Here is a 20,847-nt window from a genome sequence, read left to right on the forward strand (position 1 = left end):
CTTCTTTGCTGAATGGCTACCTAACCAGTATGGTCTAGTGGGTTTCCCCGTTGGACTGCTGATATTTTTCCCTACTCTGCAGCACACCATCTGTCTCAGTTCACAGGTCCCAGGAATACTGGCACACCAGCTGGTTTCCTTCCCTAGAGTTCCCAGGTGACTGCCTCCTCTTTGCAGAATGACTGCCTCCCAATCATGGCCTCGTGGGTTTGCTCACTGGACTGTAATACCCGGCCTCCTACACTTGATAATTGTTGACTGTTTGTCCATATTCTCAACTGATGCTATAATGTCTCATTGTAAATATTCAGTGGGGGGATGTGTGTGTCTATTATATGACACACTGACACATATATGCAGCTATGACACACATGGTCTTGTATCAAGTAGTTTGCCATTAGCTGCACGTAGCAGCATAGGCACCCCACAGTTCACAGGCACTACGATTTTGATGGCTCAATGTCTGGTCACTGACTGGGAATGCCCTTGTATTATGGTTGCCCCTAGATTATAAATTATCCTTTCAGTCCTCATGAAAAGCATTCCCTGAAGACCCTTCTTTATTATTAGTCACAGGGGTCATGTAGGCATTCAAAACAGACTATTTCAGTAATTGGTGTCATTTTTTAGAATTTGATTCTACATACCTTTAAGTGGCAGGTATTCACTTTATTTGGATTTGTATACATCCATATTCCTTAGCAAGGCCATTATTTAGATGCCCCGCGAGGTGCATATGGATAAATCAGTGTTAAAGTGTGGACATTTTTTGACAAAATGAACTTAACGGTGTGATGTAGTATAATCCAGATTGAAATTCGCGAATTGTGATGTCACTATGAAAGCTACGCATATTGATAAACAAATTTGTACTACCCTTGATTGTGACGATTCCACTCAACATGCTCTTATTTTAAACCATCTTAGTATAAGGCTACCATTGTAAAAATCCATAGTGATAGATCATTTTCATTTGGAAGTTTCTTGATGACAGTTAAGGTGCAGAGCATTCAATAATCAGGATTGAATAGACATTGGTTAAAGAAAATTAGTGTTAAATTTTAAAAGAACAATTTATATTTAATTTAAAATGAGTAAATGCGCATTCATCACCCCATATGACTTGTACTATAGACTAATGCTGAGGTAACATATGGTCTGATTGTGTTAACTGCAGGCATGTATCCAACTCCATCATTCAAATTCAAATACACAAAACCTAAATATAATAACCAAATTATATCTGTATATCCTCTCTCCATTCACATTCCTTAGTAAGATTTAATGTATATACCAATTTCAACCAATTATATGATAAGCAGGATATTGCTTGTGAAACATTTTATTATGAGCTAATTAATTCCAAATTACACTGTAGATACTTAACTCTATTTCAAACACTTTGCATCTACTTAAAGAGTTAAACATTTTGCAACAAATCTAAATGTTTGACTGTTAAAGGGAAAACTTGCTATCAGTGATATATCATAAGTCTATGAACACAGCATTCCAAGCCGTAATGAATTTCTTTGTTTCAATTGCTTGAAATCCTGATTTGTTGAAGTTAACATCCCTGAGTGGGTTAGTTAACACCATATTTAACAGGAATTGCTGCTACTAAGATTAACAATAAATATGGATGTAAACCTCTAACATAACCAACAATAATTAATTTTGTGAAGAGAGATATATACAAATTTAACTTCTCATCAAAGACATGGATAACTACAACACTATATGACATAAATAACTTCTCCACTATAATAGGCATCTGAATTCACTGCTTCCTGTAGACAAACATAGAATACAAATTAGTTTGTTACCACTTATCCGAAAGCCTTTTGCATACAAAGTGTGAAGTGGAAATTAATTAACACTGTCATACATGTTTAGAATAACTTGAAACTTGCAATTGAAGGGAATATATACAAGTCAGATAGGCGCCGTAACGAAATAAAGTTTTGTAGAAATATTCTAAAAAGTGAGCATTGACCTAGATCTTAAGATAACTTGAAGGATTAATAATAACATTTGGTTTCAATCCATGAAGTCTTTCAGAAGTTATTGAGTGGAAATTGTAGGGCAAGTTCAGAGTCAAATAAGTGCCAAAACTCCATAACATTTTCCCAGAAAACACTGAAAATATAATATGTATGGATGGATGGGTGGGAGGATGCGCTAGCATTTAATTGCACCCTAGTACAGCAATAGCCATATGGTGTCAGTTGAAAGTTTTGTTCTAAAAGCTTAACTTAAGTCTTTTTAATGTAAACCTTCATGCAGAACTTCAATTAAATCCATGAAGTCCATGAAATGTTATTGCAGAAATGGCAGAGTTTAAAGACAGCAGAGGCAAATTTCCATAAATGTTTGTTGAAAAGTAGAAGTCAAACCTAGCCTAGATATTGTTGATTAAACACTTCATGCCAAATCAGAGGTCCTTCACAAGTTATTGAGAAGAGACAAAATAAAAGGGCAAAGTTTGAAGTCTAACAAGGGCATATGACTATATGTATATGGTGGAAACCAGTGAAAATTTAACTTTACATGGATTTTCTTAACATAGTGTTTTGAACCAAGTTTGATTTTAGTGCATGAAGTGTCACAAATGTTAGTGAATGAAAACAAAATTGAAGAACAAAGAGCAAAGTCAGACATTGATCAGAACTCCATAAACATTTGCCATAAAACAATAACAATTGAAATTGACCTAGATTGTCCTAACATAAATCCTCATACCAGATTTAATTTTGAATCCATTAAGTCCTTCAAACATTATTAAGAGGAAACTAAATTAAAAATGGAAAGTTCTGAAACACACTGATGCCATCATTCCATATCACATTCCTGAAAAAATATCAGAAACTGTCTGTTTAAAGCAAGGAACATAACTTGATTACATTTTGCTGGGCTTCTCGTGGGTCGGTGGTTCTTTCCGGGGTTTTCCCGGGTTCTTCCTCCACCATTAATACTGGCCGCCATGTATAGCCTATCGTGTGCTGAAAAATGGCGTTAAGCCCCAAAACAACAACAACAACAACATTTTGCTGGAAAATGGTAAGAACTGAACTTTGTAGTCAAGATGTTAAATGCAAAGTGACATATCAAACTTCAACAAAAGTGAATGAGCATGAACAAAATTGTCAGGGTGGGACAGAGAGTACTTTATGCCCCCCCCCCCCACACACATACATACTCAAAGTGCATAGATTGATGGGTTTTGTTAAATAATTAAAATAACCTGAATTAGTAGGATGTATCCTGTATTCTTAGAATTTTATTAAAATCTGTCTTGTAATGTGGAATTCATTAGTGCTAATGTATATATCATTCCATATCCTATATATCATATTTAATTCTTTCTACAAAAATTATTTGAGCCTTAAACCTGTATTGTTGGGTATAAATAGGTCACGGTAAGTGGATTGTCAGGTCAGTGTTATATGACTTGAATAACTGGGATGTATCCTTTATACTTAGCATTTTATTATAAACTCAGTCTTATCAAGTGGTATTCACTAGTACTTGCGTATATATTGATCCATATTGTGTATAACTTATTTAATTCTTTCATATTTAAAATAAATAGTTGATCATTAAACTGGTATTGTTGAGTCTGCGTTTATAACACAACTAACCGAGATGTCTGCTTTATGCTTAGAATTTTTTTAAAAACTGTGTTGTCCTATGTTATTCACCCTTGCTAATGTACATATGGGTCTAAAACTTACTGTTTATGTATGGTATTTAATTATTTACGTTAAAAAAAGAATTATTTGAATCATCAACCTGTATTATTGGGTCATAGATCTTCAAATTAAATATATATGATAAATTATTTTATTTTATACTCACTGATATATATATATATATATATATATATATATATATATATATATATATATATATATATATATATATGATAAATTATTGCATGTTAGACACTGATATTATATATCATACATTATGTTACACTTATTATTATTATATATCGTATATTATTTTGTGTTAGAATCATTGATATTATACATCATAAATTATTGGGTGTTCGGTTTATTAATATTTTTTATTGTGAATTATGTAGGACTTGATATTATATATCATAAATTATGTTAAACTCATTGATATTATATATGATAAGTATTGGGCATTAGACTCACTAAATATCAAACTATTATTAAGTCGTGCATAACCTGGCATTTAATTTAGTTGGTTCAATGATACGCACAGGTTCTTAATGTGATTTGTGACAAATGAACATGTTGATATTTCATGGCATTGACATGCATGGTCTTGGAAGCATTCATTGGACTTGGTGCATCTCCAACTGTGGGATGAGTTTCAAGACATGTTTATGCTGATCATAGGACATATGTCTAGTTTACTCACCAATGAATTGACTGGAACTTAAAGTCACGAGGGAAAATATCATGCACATTTGGAAAATAAAATTTAACAATCATAACAGTTATATAAAATGTCCACCAGTGATGTTATTGAATATCATGCAAAGCAGTCTCTGAAAACAGCTTGTAAACACCAGGAATTGATTCATAAAGTTATAGAAGGCTGTCAAAATGTCAAAGACATGTTACAGTCACGACAAGCTGCATGAGACGATCTCACAAAAGGGTTTGAGCAAACGTTTACACTGCTTATTAAACCAACAAAAGAAATTGCCAAATGTGCTGTGGATATTAAAAGGGCGCAAGGTGGAACAGGTGGCAATAAGAACAGGGAACAAAAGAAAAACCAGATCCAATTCGTAAAGTAGCTAAACACACCAAGGATATAAAAAATGCCAATAGAGCAACTGCAGAGACTATTATGCTCTTGCCACAGGCGATTGAGGAATGCAAAGAAGATGGAGAAATTGGAGAGACTGTTGGTGTATTTGCAAAAGGCACCCGTACCCTTGATTAAAACGTTAGACTGGCAGTTGCCAAGATGCTAAATGAGCCAACCGAATAGAAGTCGCAGTTGTCAACACCAGTTCACTATTTTAAAGAATCAGCTCACCAGGCCATTTTCACAAATCCAATACATGTCACTCTTAATGGACTCCACCATTAGAAATAGTATGCAATAAAAATGACGTCGAGAACACATCATAAATTTATGAGCACTGTATAGCCTAAAACGGTATTTAGAGAGTTTACTGGAAAGAAACCAATAATTAACTGATTTGTTGGTGGAAGAGCTGAAGAAGGTAAAACTTTTTGGAGAGAATATATGAATCTCATCCAGTAATCCAGTAATACCATTGCAGCCACAACAAGAGGAATTGTCAAGACAACAAGATGTATTGCCAAGACAACAACAGTGTCCTAGATTGCAAACACTAGATCCTGACATGGAACATATTACAGAGGAAGAAGAAAAACAATATTATGAATACCATCATAAACATGAGAAACAACAGTTGCAAAGACATGCATTTCAAGAACGTGCACCCAAAAGCAAAGATTTAGCTCTGCTATGGCCTGAAAAACTTGCATGAACAAATGTGCAAAAACACCAGAATATATGCAGACATCTGCACCTGCACCTGCACAAACACAGAAGAAACACTTGCAAAAGCATCAGAACAATAAAACCAACAACCAAAGAAAGAAAATGGACTTACTAAACCTGAAAAAATAAAAGCTATGTGAAAACAACCCAAAGAAAAACATCCTGCACCCATACCAGATGAAGAAGAACATCATAGTGGCTGAAACAACAACAAATACAACAAAAGCTTACTCATCAAGAACGTGAAAAAGCAAAGATTTACCTGTGCCTCCACCAGTACAGTATACGCGGAAGAAAACATGCTCCACAAAGTGAAGTGTTACTTTTACTTCCAACAGGACAAAGCCCACAATGAAGACCTTATCCCACAGCACAAGATTTACACATGTCTCCAACTTTGTTTGCCGAAATGGAAGCAGAATGGGAAAAATTGGCAGAGTGATCAGATCAATAACCTAGACATATAATTTACGAATTTGACACAATGTAAGAATACAAACACTGGGTAGAAAAACAAATGGAAAGGTATCAACAACAACTGTCAAAACAAGGAGAAGACATTGTTGGGCTGTGTGACCCAAACAACCTCACAGATCTGTTGGAAACACTTGTGGGATCAGTTCGTGCTGCCAACAACTCACCAGAAATCATTCATGAGGCTGCATTGATTTGTCCATGGTTCCTCACCAATGGCATCATGGACAGAAACATATATTGCGCTGATGCATGAGCTTGTTGAAGATATCAATGATTTATATGGCAAACTTTATTTGTATAACACCGATGATGAGTTCTGAAACAATTGAGACACATCGTGTGATACACTAAATGTGTGCTGCGATGCAACAGGTTGCTGTCAATGCAACCCAATGCATTGCCTTGAATATTACAATCTCATCAACAAAACCATAATTTGTGTGACTTTTTCTACATGTGTTACATTAAAGTTTTTCTAATATCTGAACACAACTGTTTGGGGGTCTGCCTGCAAACAACACATTTGTGTTTTCACCAGCTCGTTGACATCATTAGGTATGGTAGAACTTCCTTAAGGCGCATTGATATTACCTCATGCTGATGAAGAATTTTGGTGTTGACTAGTAAAGACTCTAAAATTTCTATGTGTGAACATGAGCCCACACTTAGCTATGTCATCTCAATTAAACTCTGCAGTATCTGGTTGACACTGGACAGTCCTCATGGACAACAGTTCTTGGTTGGCCAAAAGATCTTCCCGAAAATAAATTTTGTTTTGCATTCATCACTTGCATCCGGTACTGGATATAATTTTGCACATGACAGTCAGAATTACCTCAACAACGCAAATCAGTTTAACCTGTGACATTATCAGTGCCAATTATGAAAGCAGTCTGATACAGCAGGCATAGTTGTTCAAGGTTATACACTGTTTGGGTTTTCACCAACTGTGGAACCAAATGATTTGACATCAATCACTCCCACAGCTTCTGTGTATCGGCCATGGTTGACACTTATTCCTTTTACCCCTGTGGATGAAGATGGGGCACGTGGTAGATCTTTGAGAATAAACATTAACGATACAACTGAATAAATCGACCTATAATTTAATATAATGACAATTGTACATGGACATTTGAAACATTTACCCATTGTTAACGCAGGAAAACTGATTTATGTGAAATAATATGGAACTGGACCTGGTGACATTGTTCATGTATTGTTCACAGGCGCACTAAAAGTGCTTGGGGTATTGTCATCACTGCATTAATCACTAAACAATGTGTAATGCGAGTTGCTGATAGTATCAAAAACATTGCTGTGAATCGAATTAAAAAATGGGGATTACAAGTGGCTTAATTGCTCTGAGATCAGCTACAATACCGGCTCGGTGATTGCAAATCTAGCAGTCTGAAGTGGATTACAGTTGAGGGCCTGAGTGAAATAGTGGTTTTGCCCTGCATCACTGTATGATTCTGGCTCCTTGTTTGGTTCACTTCACTTTCATGGATTATTAATGCTGACAATCCATAGGTGCATAATGGGTGTTCTCTTTTTGCTAAAATTGGCAAACGTCATGGGGAATAGCAGTTGTGGTGCTTATAAAATAAAAAGCCAAAGGCCTTTCCTACCACTCAAGTACAGTTATCAATGAGTTGATGACAACAGTACTGAAGAAGTCTGTATCCAACTGTTACATTAGATTTAGTGCTTTGGGAATGCACGATACAAATTAGAAATACAGAATTTTACAACTTTAATGCAAATATATAAACAATACCTAACAAATTCAATTAATTAAACAAATCATGATTTATATCATTCTCTCTCTGTCAGTATTGGTTTTTGTTAGACTGTTTGTCATGTTGAATTATGTTGAAATGTTTTCATAATATAGGGAGAAGGGCAGTTATGTTTTTAGAACATTTGACCAATCCCATTCTAATATAATGAATTATGCTTCATCTAATCCCTGGTTCCTGCTGACATTTCTGAAAGAATCAGTTTTCCCAACTAAGCAAAAAGAAAAAGATTAAAGTTTCTGAACTTGAGTAAGAAATTTCAAGAAGTTTGTGAAACTGGGGACACTTCAGTTTAGCCTTATGGCTTGCAGTCGAATAGCAAGTTAAGTCCAGATGATAAATGGACATCTTGTACTACACTAATATTTGGTCTTATAATAAAAAAAAAACAAGGTTTTCTTTGCATGATATTATTCATGATTCACTCATCAATATAGTGCATGGTCAAAAGTGAGAAACTACCTGAGCAAGAAAGGTTAACATCAATTAATGATATATATATATATATATATATATATATAATGGTTGCTGCATGGCTTAAGATGAATATTGAACATCATTTGCTATATGTGCACTAATGAATATATTGATTACAGTTAAAAATGATACATTTGTTATGGGAAACAGTCAGAAGCAGATGCTAATACTTTTAGCCATTACAGATTTAAGTAATATAAGAAAAATATCTGTAAAGAATGGAATATTAGGTTATGCAAATTCAGAATAGTTTGAAAATGCTTCACAACAGGATCCATAGAACATGAGAAATAATTTGGACAAGCAAAACTCACCCATAAAATGGATGATGATACAATTTCTATCTGTATTTATCACATTCAAACTTCAGTTTCACAATATTATCAGCAGCTGCCCATGGTGTTAATGTGTCTGTCAGTTTTTTATGTTTTGAAATCACTATCATTAGAAGATGAAAGAGTTTAGGTTTAAGGAGATGTACTATAAGAAAGCAAACAGTGAAGTCGCATCAAGATCTTGCATCACTTATTTGAATGTTTAAGTAGAGAAATAACTTGACATTTGAAAACCAGTAGTCAATAATAATTCTTAATGATGAAACTAAAGATGTTTTCAGCAAAGATAAAAAGTTTATGTTTGGAGAAAACCCAATGAAGAATGTCAGACAGAGTGTTAGGGCTTTACTGTGCATTCTTGAAATTCAAGAATATTTTGGAGGTATAAGGTTGAACTGAGGTTTCAAATTCTGTTACAGATCGCTTTAATCCTATTACAGACCTCTCTAATTCTATTACCTAGGTCTGCAATTCAGTTATAGATGTCTACAAATGAAACAAAATCTTAAGGTCTTTAATCAAATTGAATTAGAGAGGTATATAATTTATATATAGAGCTTTCTATTTAAATTATAAAGGAATCTAATTGAATTAGAGACCTCTCTAAAGAAATTGAGAGGTCTGTAATGAACTGAATATATGTACAAACAGCTGCCCATGTGCTTATTGCCAAGAACTTGTCCAGAATGGATTTTGTTTCAAACAAGACTTAAGAATTTTGTTGAAAACCTTGACGTTGATATGATCATCCAGTCAAGTGTATATACAAACTTTACAGGAATTTTAAATGATGGGAAAGACACCCCCCACCTTCCCAGCCAAGGGTTGGATAGGTGGGGGTTACTCATGAAATTGCTACTATTTGTCTGAACTAAACATTTAATTGGGTACATAATTATGTGTACCTTTACACTCATCAGCATGTTAATATTTATGTCCTGAAATTAACACAAATCCTTTTTAGCTGTAAAGTTTTCTTTCCTTGCAATGCAATGACAGATCTCATGTCATGCGACCTTTTTTACCAGTTTTCTGAATGAAAATATTATTGTACATGCTAACTGAAACTTTGGATTTCGCTTCAGCAGTCATCCTCTGTAACATGAACATCGTGTTCTCTGCCATCTTTGTCTCCTTTTGCAGCAGCAGGCCCCCTCCCCCCAGTTTTTTCAAGCTCGTTCTGAGCATTTCGGCTGACAGTCTGCTTTGTTTAGAGAGTTATAGCAGTATTATATATGCTAAGTATACAAATCACAGCCTTTTCATGGTCATATAGTAGCAGTTTCTATACCACTCATGGCACCATTACATACACATGTGCGTTACATGATTTGCAGTTCTTGATTAAAGTCACACTAAATGGTAATGGCTTACCAGTATGCTTCAGTTTTATTAAAAATTATTAATCACACTCCATTCTATAAAAAGTGGGAATTTTATTTCTTTTTCATAATTTTTTGTCCAGTATTTTCTGAAGAATTTCTCGTAGAATTGGAGGAATGCTCAGCCTGTATGTAAGGCTATATTTGAATGTAAGGTCAGCACCATCTCTATATAGGACGAAGTAAACCCCATGTTAATACGACCATTAAGGAAGAGTAGCGGTCACAAGATTGTCAAGATGGTGAACATACTAGATGTCATATCTGCGTAATTTTCATTTACAGTAATTATAGCAGCACATTGTGGAAAGGAAGGGACATGTAGTAGAGCAACATGGAAAAGAAGTTATATTTTATTCAGAAAAATAGTAAAATTTATGACAGTTGCTGAAAAACTAAAACCTTTACTCAAATTATTTTCATAAATTTGAGCAAAATAATTATGTTTACATCTTTTTCAGTCTGGGTAGCCTCTTTATTCTTAAAAATTGAACAACACATGACAAATGTCATAGCTGAATTTGTATTCATAATCAATTCTCAACACAAAATTGAAAAATAGAATAGTATGACTATTTTGGAAAAAGGTGGAAAAAACTAAGGATTCTGAGAATGAAAGAAAAACAACAAAAGCTAGGGCTTTTAGAAAGATTGTTATTAGGACTGGCATGTACCTCCTATGGGTATTATTTTTAATGCCGGAGAAGGGCAGACAATTTCAATTTAAATAGCTTTGAGCCCCCAGTCAACAATGCTGATGGTTTAGGTGTATAAAAGACTCAAGGTGAAAGTTATAACAATTTAGTAAAATATCAACGTAATTCAACTATTTCGTCTACGATTTCTCAACCATAATTCTTTCGACAAATACAGTGATCTATTCCATTGCCAGTTACTATCCTCATATGAAATTGCAGTCTTAAGAGCATATGTTTGCCTTCAGTGTTGATTCTATTACTCGTCTATTCATCTCATTTTTTCTCCTCTGTTACTTCCTGTACCCTCGACTCCATGCTCTCCTGGCACTTCTGTAACTCTTTTCCATGCTTTCTTCCTCTCTCCTCTCTGGTACTTATGGTACCCTTGACTCCATGCTCTCCTGGCACTTCTGTAACTCTCTTCCATGCTTCCTTCCTCTCTCTTTCTTGGTACTTCCGGTACCCTCGACTTTGTGCTCTCCTTGCACTTCTGGAACTCTCTTCTATGCTTCCTTCTAGTACTAGGCCTCTCTCCCAACTGCTTACGTCACAATAGACCTTCCATATGGTCTCAGTGTGTCTTTCTTCTCTTCAATTCTTGGGTGTCGCCTCTCACTCCCACCTGTAAAGCTTCTTATGAAATTAGAAGGGACCTATAATTTGGTCTCCATGTTCTAATCTCAGGAGAATTAACCACACTGTCACAGATCTTTCATCAGAATAATGGCAAATAAAATATCAGGTTAACTCGCACACTCACATACGCCTGGTTCTACAATAATTGTGCTATAACAAAAACAATATGATTGACGACTTCTGAAACATGCATACACATTCTTAATAATAAACTTCTCAATGTAGTAAACTATCATCATAAACAAAAATCATAGTCATTTCCTACACTATGAATTATAACAACACATAAAATATACAAATACCTAATTATATGTGCACAAGTCCAACGATGACTAATTCTATATATATATATATATATATATATATATACTAACAAAGCACATACAAGTTCTAACATTTCAGGCATTTCATTAAGTACAGGCCTTTGCAATTCTGTTACTTGGGCAAGAAACATGTCATTGTATCTGCAGAAGAGCACCCCCTCCCACATAATGCAGAAAGGTTGGCAACCATTTTTCTGTGCAAGTGTGGTGCAGAATAGATTCATTTGTTTTAAATTTCTATCCAAATTATTTTACAACATCCTACTTTGCCTACAACAATAATTTCTAATAATCCATCCACCATGGTACCATGTACTATAAGCACATAACATTCAAAGTAATCAAGAAGAAATTACTCTTGAACAATTTTTCTGAAAATATATTGCATCAAGATTTCCAAGTTCTAAGCTGCATTCTGTGCTGCAGAATCATAACTTAGCATTTAAATCCAAACCAGTGCAAACATTTTTTTATAAATCTAAAGTTTCATTACTCTTGTCCCAGCTAAATTATACATAATAATGTAATTTTATCATATTTTTATTACTGACATTACAAAATGTGCACAGAATAATCAAACAAGGTTAAAATATGTACCAAACCTCTTTATATCAGGGTCAAAACATTGCAAGAAGGCTTGTCCCAATATACAATGCTGATAAGAAAATTCACTTGCAAAAACACTGAAAGACATGTCAATATATAACCACATTATATATTTTTATACATAAATCATATATTGCATCCAGGAAATTATAGATTGTAATTCAGTTGTTAATTCAATGGGTATCGAGGTCAGTGTTCATTACATGGCCCCCTCTTAAGGACATTTTGTCCCCAGACCTCATAAGAACAGCATAAATGTTAGAAAACACATTATTGTACCACATAACCTGAATGTATTTAGAACTTAAGCATGCATTTAATTTTAACCTCTATGCAAAACATTTATAAGAAAAATTGGTTTGGTTATATTTGAGATGTAATTTGCTTTTGTGTACACATATAACAGATACATTAGTAAAAATTTACAAATGGTACTAACAGCTGTCTCACTTGGCGCTCAGCATTTAGAGGTTGGTGTTAGGACTGATCATTCTGGTGTCACGATAATATGACTGGGTGGGACATCAGGCTACATGTCTGCGGTATGATGCCCCAGTGCAAGACATCACTATACACTGCCACACTGCAGATATCATAGCAATATGACTAAAAATTGTTAACGCTGCGTTAAAAATCCAAATCACATGCACACACACACACACACACACACAAATCACACAAAAATGTTCCCATTAATCGATACTACTATCACCCATAGTTGAGAACATTCATGAAAATTAAAAAGTAATTATACATTTCAACATGTGTACATCACAAAGAAGTATAACAAAGTGGATACAGTGATTAAAATTGATTTAATTATGGAAATGTCTTATATTATATTGGGAAAAAAAACTTACAACCACACTGTTTCAAAAGTACTTCATAGTAATCCTGATGAAAATCATTCAAGATACAGATATAAAAAATTAACACCAAGATAAAGAACAAAATCTATTTCTCGTTTTGGTTGGTTGGGAAGGTTTTCTCTCTAGATGTAGACTGAGATTCTGAAAGTTGTAGTGTTCTGCTTCCCTCTGCACTTAACTTGGGTATCTAATAATGTGTGGGAAATTGCTGGTCATGTCTGCTTCTCCATTTGTTAGATAGTTTAGAACATGCCTGAAATGGTTGGGGTCTCGATATATGAATAGGTGTACACACTTTCAGTGTGATATGCTTTAAAGGACAATTTCACATAACTAGGTATGCCTGAACAGAAGATTATCCATCTGTAAAGTTGAGACAGATATCACAAACTTCCAATCATTAAGATTCAGCATTATTTTCTTATCTTAGGTCTGATAACCTAGGTTAGGTTGGAGTGGGTGTGTATACCATGCTTGGGTCTTTAACAGTGGTCCTTGATTTGGGTAAATTGAGACTTCCTATGAAAGGGCTCTCAAAATCGTCATCCACTCTGAAAGTATGGAAATGGCATCCACCTCATGAAATGGAGCAACCATTGCATCTGCTAATGGTCCAGGATAAGATAACCTGACAGAGGTTGGTTACAGGTGATTGCATTACTGGGTTGAATAATCCCTACCCTCTTCATCTCTTGCTTCTTGGGTGTTGACAAGAGTCTCTTATTAAATGAAGGTAGTATTCTTAGCCCAACAGGGGTACATCAACCAATTAAGTAGGCATTGTATGATGAGCTGGAACTTGCTGAGCTGGGCAGACTCGGAAAGGATCTTGTCTAGGCAAAAATATAGGACTACGACTACTGCACAAGGGCCTGTGATGTGGAGCCAGACTTTTTTTTTACTTCAGTTTTTGGATGTTTTGGAAACTTCTGTATGGGATATTGGGAACATCAAAGTGTGGATCATGGTTTGTCCTGACAAAATGTGAGCAGGGTAAAAATGACATATAAGTATTATATCATTAAAAGTAGTTCTTTTGCCCCAGAAATTACATTTTGTTATGACTATAGAGTTTGCCTGTTAAATTTCAGAGACAAGTGGTCAAGTCTCAGCATCTTGAGATCTTGCAGTCACGACATTTACAGTGCAGATGTGAAGAAGTTATTATTGCATAGATGATGACAAAACACTTATGGTGGATAATTGTTTGACTCTGCCATAAGTTTGTACAAGATGTATTCACTGGCTATGTCATATATTGAGGAAAAAGCAATTAGGTGGAAGGATGTGTCACAGGTACCTGTGCTCTGCATGGCAGTATGCACCAGAAGTACCTTGTGCTAAAGAAATGTTATCTTGACTTCAGTATGTTTGTAACAGAAGCTATGTCAGTGACTTGTACTAAATAAAGTTCAGTTTACATGCACAGTGAAGTTTTCCGCTATCATATTTTGACTTTATTGTGGGAAACAAATAGTGGTAACTTTCTAAAAAGCCTTTTTCCTTGAACAGAAGTTTGAATCTGGTAATTTGACATTAATGCTGTCTACCTTCATGCAGACTTGTTATATTGTACCTTCAGTGCACCTCATATTTGGCAGAACAACATCAAATACACTTAATGGATGTGTTTATTTGTGAACAATCATTTGAAAATTTTGCTTACCTAGTTGTATAGTTGTAGAGGTAAATAGATTTCAATTTCAATTTGCGGTCATAAACTAAGTTATAGAAAAGAACAAAAACCAACACGTTTTGTAAAATTCAAGAAATAATGTATCTCCCTAGAATACAAAGTCAAGCAAGATTTATAAAGAACTTACAGTATTGTGAATTAGATTCAAAATAGTCCTTAACATTCTATCACAAGTCCAGATGTATGTGTTGATGTGCCAGTATTCTTGAATATGCTTATGTGCCAGTGGCCTTGGCTGTGGCAATGTGTATTTTGATGTATCACAATAATACAGTCCAAAAACTGGCCTTGTCTGAATTGAATAACTTTCATTCCAGATTAATGTTCCTGTTGAAGAATATTATTGATGAGCACTTTGTATTTCCAGTGAATAATTATTTGAATAAATAATTTCACTCAAATTGAAAACTGAACACAACAATAAGACTGGCTCTGCTTCAAGATGTTAAGGCTAGAATGAGTGATTTTAAGAAAAGGAATAGTATATACCCCTTTACTTGACCAAGGCTGCAATTACCATTTATTGGAAATGCTCTGTCTCTGAATGAAATTTTGTTGTTTATTGTTTGTTGTTTTTTTCTAGCACAAATGAACAACTGAGGGAATCGATTGTGCTTGAACCACAATGGTTGATCAAGGCTATGAAGTCCCTCATCACTGCTGAGAAGTTTGTCCTGAGAAAACATCCCCAAGCCACAAAATATTGGCGCAAGTTTAAAGAAGAGGGAAAGCTGACACAAAAATTACTAGGTTTGTAGACATAGTGTGTTATTAATGTCACAATTCTTACTTTAGATTCCTTCTGCATTAGGGCTATTTGTTTCTTAAAACTTTTATAATAATTACTTACACATTGATGTTGTGTAGCTTATGCTTTTTCATGCCAAGAAAACACTGAATTCAGTGTGAGTACAGACTCCTACAGACTAGAGATTTGTCAGTATGATGCAAACCACTTATGCACCTGGCTTGGGACTTATGAAGAATGGTCATAGTTTTCAAGGATGTTTTGCTGTATGGACATTATGTTTGTTCACTAGAGAAAATCTACCTTTAGCCAGTGTTTACCACCTAAGCACTCATCCATCTAGTCATTTCAAATGATCAAATGTTCCGTAATTAATAATTCTGTACCAGTAATGGTTTCTCCCTTTAAAGATTCCAATTCATTAAGAGACATTAAGTTATCTTAAGTATCCCACCTGTTTGGGGTTTGGTTAAACCATTCAAAAATGAACAAATAATGTACAAGTAAGTCCTTAAAAGTGTAAATAAATAACAGCAATAACTTGCCTAACATTAAGTGGCAATGAGAAGCTAGCATTTTCTTTCTATTAAAATAAAATTGACATGCTGAGTAAAAAATTATGTTATTGTTGGTGTTTCCTTTAAGATTTATAGGTTACTGCATTTGTATGGAAAAATATGAACGAGTTTTTCTAATGGAAATACTGCACAACCTCGGGAGTGCAATATACCCATCCGACAAAACGAGTTCATATTTTCCCATACAAATGCTATAACCTTTTTATTATATGCTAATTTTTTTTATTCTGCCTAATGTTTAATAACATTAACAAAATACACGACAAGAAACAAAGTAACTGAATGTATGCTGCATTCAAACTAAATACACCAGAACGTATTCATCGTTACACAACAACAACATTATTATTGTGCACATAACTCTGCAAAGATAAATTTGAACATAGCTGCGTGCTCGACATAACTTTCGAAAGAAAATGGTGTGTCTAGTTAAAATTGAAATTTGGAGTCATGTTGTGAATGAATGCATATTGCAACAACTTTTCCATTTGATCTGGAATTAATAGATTTTGGTATTTTTTTCGATTCTACAAACTTTTGTGATTATGGACAGGATTTATATGTGACAATTCCACATGAAATACATGGGATTGAAGCAGCGAGGGAGAAATGTGTCGACATCTGCAAATGTGTTTCTGTTTCTGTCATTGAATGTTTGAAATCATAATTTGGGAAAAATATGAAGTCTTTCAATTGCAATTATCAAAAAGTCGCTATGGAATTTAATGCTTATTTCATTTTGAGTGCACTAAGGAGGATGTAATTGCACTTATCATCGAAATTACAGTACAATTTCGAAATGTGTAATCAAGATTGAGAACCTATGAGATGGCTCATGTAATTCAGATTTGCAGAACTAAGAAAGTATATTTTGAGGAAATTCAGGATGTAAAACTGTAAGTATTTTCTTTTGCCATTCTTATCACCAGCTAAAGAAGACAGTGTATGACTTGTCACTTGTATGTTATTTGTAAGGACCCTTCTTGAATCTGTTGTATACTGTAGCTAGCCTAAATCCGAAACATTGTATCAACAAATTTAATGCGGAATGTGCCAAAGCAGCTGGGATGTGGCAGTCCATGAAACATCTATTTTAGTTAATTCAGAAACATTTAAACAACCACAATGTAAATTGCCTCTTATGCAAGTGTATATTATCTGTTTACAAATCAAAAGTGCTTGTGTCTGCGTCCATTGTTTGTTTGCATTAGAGAGTCGTTCCTTTATGCATGTGAATGCTATATGCGTATTGGCGCGCGAGTTCAGTATCGGGTAATACTGAACGATTCTGACAATGTAAAGTTAACTGAGAAATAAATGAGCATATAATAAGTAAACTTATAACATCCATGCTCTCACTCTGCTGTTAGTTCATGTGTATCTGTACTTTTTCTTCCATACAAAGTTAAAACGGTAAGTTCTTGTTGTAAATAAAAGGAATAAGATATTTAAATCGGGTCATCATGTGTTTACCTCATGTAAACACACGAACGTACTTGGCATGCACTCAATATAACCAGGTGAGTGTACGCTGGAGATTTAAAATATTGCCAATATTTCTGTTTTTCAGAATAATGTAAGGACAGTCTGAAGGACAGTATGGCCACAAGAAGGGCACTTGGCACACCCAAATTGCATCTATTGCTCCTTGTGCACACTACAAATTATGACTTTTCGAAAACTATGGCCAGTAGAGGAAACAAAATGAATCCCCCTCATCATAATTTCCCCAGGACTGTGAGCACGCCAATGTCTCAGGATTTTATGGGACCAACTTGCTAAAGCAGCATATGAGAGCAGCCCAGAAAGAGGGACTGAACATTCAAGGAGTTGATAGCCTCCCACCAAAATGGAGGAGATATGAGTAACTCTTTATGTTCTATGCAGCACATTGTTCCCTGCTGATAGGAAGGTGTTGCTCTGCTCATATTGAACCCCAAATGGCGTGTTGCTCCCACCCTTTAGTGAGGTGGAGCACCAAATAAGCGCAATTACCCCACCCATTAGGGAGGTGGAGCACCATCCCAGCATATTGGTCCCTCCCATTAATGAGGTGGTACACTGGACATCTCATGCCCATGTTAGTGTGTTTCTCTTTCCACTTGGCAGGTGGTGCACTACCCTATGAAATGATCATGAATAATTCATGAACTGGCATGAACTGTTCTTGAATGGTTCATGAAAGTTCATCAAAAGGTTCATTAACTATTCATGAATTTGCATGAACTGAAAATGGTCAGTTCATGAAATTATGAATTCATGAACTCACACTTCACAAACTGTTCTTGAACAGTTCATGAAATATTGATGAACTGACTTCATGAACAGTTCATAAAAGTTAACCTACAAACTTCATCCTCTAATAATTTTACTTTTCTGCTGTCTGATCTGAAAGAAAGGTGAGATTATTTAATTACAGATAACCTCTGATCAACATTGTCTTCAGCTTTTAGTACATTATTTTTGTACCCCACTTTATTTACTGGAATAATTATGGTCCAATTCAAAATTATTTAATCCCTTACACTTAATACACAACTTACTGAGCATTTATATTATTGGAGAATTTTGTCACTAGTTGCATTTTAACTGAAAGCTGACTATAGGTATAGTCACAGGAATCGGATGTTTTAATCATTAAAATATGACAATCAATTTTGACAACATCATTACACCGATAACCTTATCTGTGTGTATGTATGTATGTATGTATATATATATATATATATATATATATATATATATATATATATATATAGATAATGGTTATTTCGTGCTTTCAGAATTGTTTGCTATTTTCTATTGATAAAACAAAAGACTTGTGTGGTATAGGCCCTTAGTATATCACTAATGCATCCTATTTACTTCCACATGTTGCATATAGCTGCTTCAGGTTTCATCATGTTGTTATTTGCACCTGTATTGTGTACAATTAAACACATTAACTTTTCAAGATGGAGACCACTTCCTCAATGCAGAATGCACATCTTCCATCAGATTGGTCAGCCTCCATTGACCTCCAGCATTTTGACAATTGGCTGATCCACACTATTCGGGTGCATTTCCTTCATCAGTATCTTTTCCATTGTTCATTCACAGGAACTCGATTGGGTCTTCTGCCCAACCTCGAGAAGTTGGATTTTCTACACCAGGACATTGTCTACTTCTTGATGAATCAGAACATAGTCCAGTTCCACTAAACTAGATAGGTTGAATTTTAACACTGTCACTGGTGCTGTGAACAAAAACACCCTTATCTGCTTATCTTTCCTTATTCCTATTGGGATCCATGATGCAGACTGGTTCCCCTAGGACATCCATATGTGTGAGATGCTCCACAGTTCCTCCTTCTCACAAGGTGGAAACTACACAGATATTCTCTATCAACCCTGATCACTTGTAGGACCAATTTTCCATCAACATTTGCTCTGGTGTATGAATTGGGACAGATTCCTGACTTGGGTCCAAATGCATGTACCTGAGGCTCACTCCTAATGGTTTGTACTGCGTCATATTCTGGTTTTGGGTGCTCATTTAGAACCATATTTTCCAGTGTCTTTAGACTCTGGTTGAATTGTCCCTTTAAATCAACAGACTAGAAATTAAAGCAGTATCTCTGTTGTTGCAAGGGTGCATCAACAGAGTAAGGGATTGATTTGTCATGGTCTCCTCAGACAGCATGTCCATTGTAGTCTCTCCAACATCAAGGAGGCACACTGCTCCTTCTCTTTGTTTGAAGGTCTGGAACATCCCCTGCTTGGCCACCTCGGAGAACATCACCATCGAAGTCTGCCACATTCAGGGAACGAAGAACATATTAGTGAATGGCCTTTACAGGAATGGCAGATCCATCTCTTCAACCTGTAACAGAGTCTCATTTCACACAGTGGGGAAGACCCATTGCAGACCTGTTTGTGACCAGGATCAACATTTGGCTTTGAGTGAGGCCTTCTTTCAGAACCACATACTCAAGACTGTTTGTACTTGCTCTAGTGTTTGTGAGAAGATGCAGCCAGATTTATGCCTTGTCTGTTGACACAGAATGTCTACAGTTTAAGAAAAATTACAACATTCTTTTCTTAATCAACAGGGGTTTGGGGGAAATTCAGTAACCTTCCTTAGCTCTACTATTGATATAGAGATCCCAGTTTCAGTCGAAACTATGCTAGGAAAAATCAAGACTACTGTGCCCAGTGAGATCCATCCACTTCCATCTTAAGGCAACTAAAGGAAAAAGGGAAAGTAGTACAAGATTTTAATGCCACTGTCTCATGGTTGATTGTAACCACAATTAAAAGAATGTGTCATTACATTGCAAATTGTGACCACTCCTTCATGAAACTAAAAGCCCCATGAGGTTTGAACCGTTGTTACCTCATAGACCTACTTTAGTCCCTCTTTCTTGGCGGATATGATGAAGGCAGCATTTTTGAGTTGCCACATTAATTTCTCCTCCTTTTGCATACACTCACGAGCTTAACAAAGCACAGACATTTTTTCTTTTGGACTTTTTGTTGCAAAAAAGTGTGGCCCAGAGAAACAAATATTCTGTGATGAAAAACAGGGATCTCTCCCTCAATAGTGAGTACATTCCATTGTCTGTGTTGTTGATCAGTTAGAATGAGAGCATCAGCCACCCCACCTAGGTGATAAATATAGTTACAAAATAATGATGGGTAAGTAATTATTGATATCAAAATTTATCT

The 20,847-nt window shown here is 35.2% G+C and overlaps 1 protein-coding gene across 1 annotated transcript in view; it reads left to right on the forward strand.

Moving 5' to 3' along the window:
• Positions 1-20,847, forward strand: part of LOC149771234 (uncharacterized) — a 129,641-nt gene that overhangs the window by 72,703 nt on the left and 36,091 nt on the right. The window contains exon 10 of the mRNA XM_089948683.1: positions 15,399-15,565. Within this exon, the coding sequence (XP_089804809.1) occupies positions 15,399-15,565 (167 nt within the window). The remainder of the gene's footprint in view (positions 1-15,398; positions 15,566-20,847) is intronic.

Source organism: Sinohyriopsis cumingii, unplaced genomic scaffold (assembly GCF_028554795.1).
Source record: "Sinohyriopsis cumingii isolate HCF-2022 unplaced genomic scaffold, ASM2855479v2 utg002017l, whole genome shotgun sequence".
In the NCBI taxonomy this organism is placed as follows: domain Eukaryota; kingdom Metazoa; phylum Mollusca; class Bivalvia; order Unionida; family Unionidae; genus Sinohyriopsis; species Sinohyriopsis cumingii.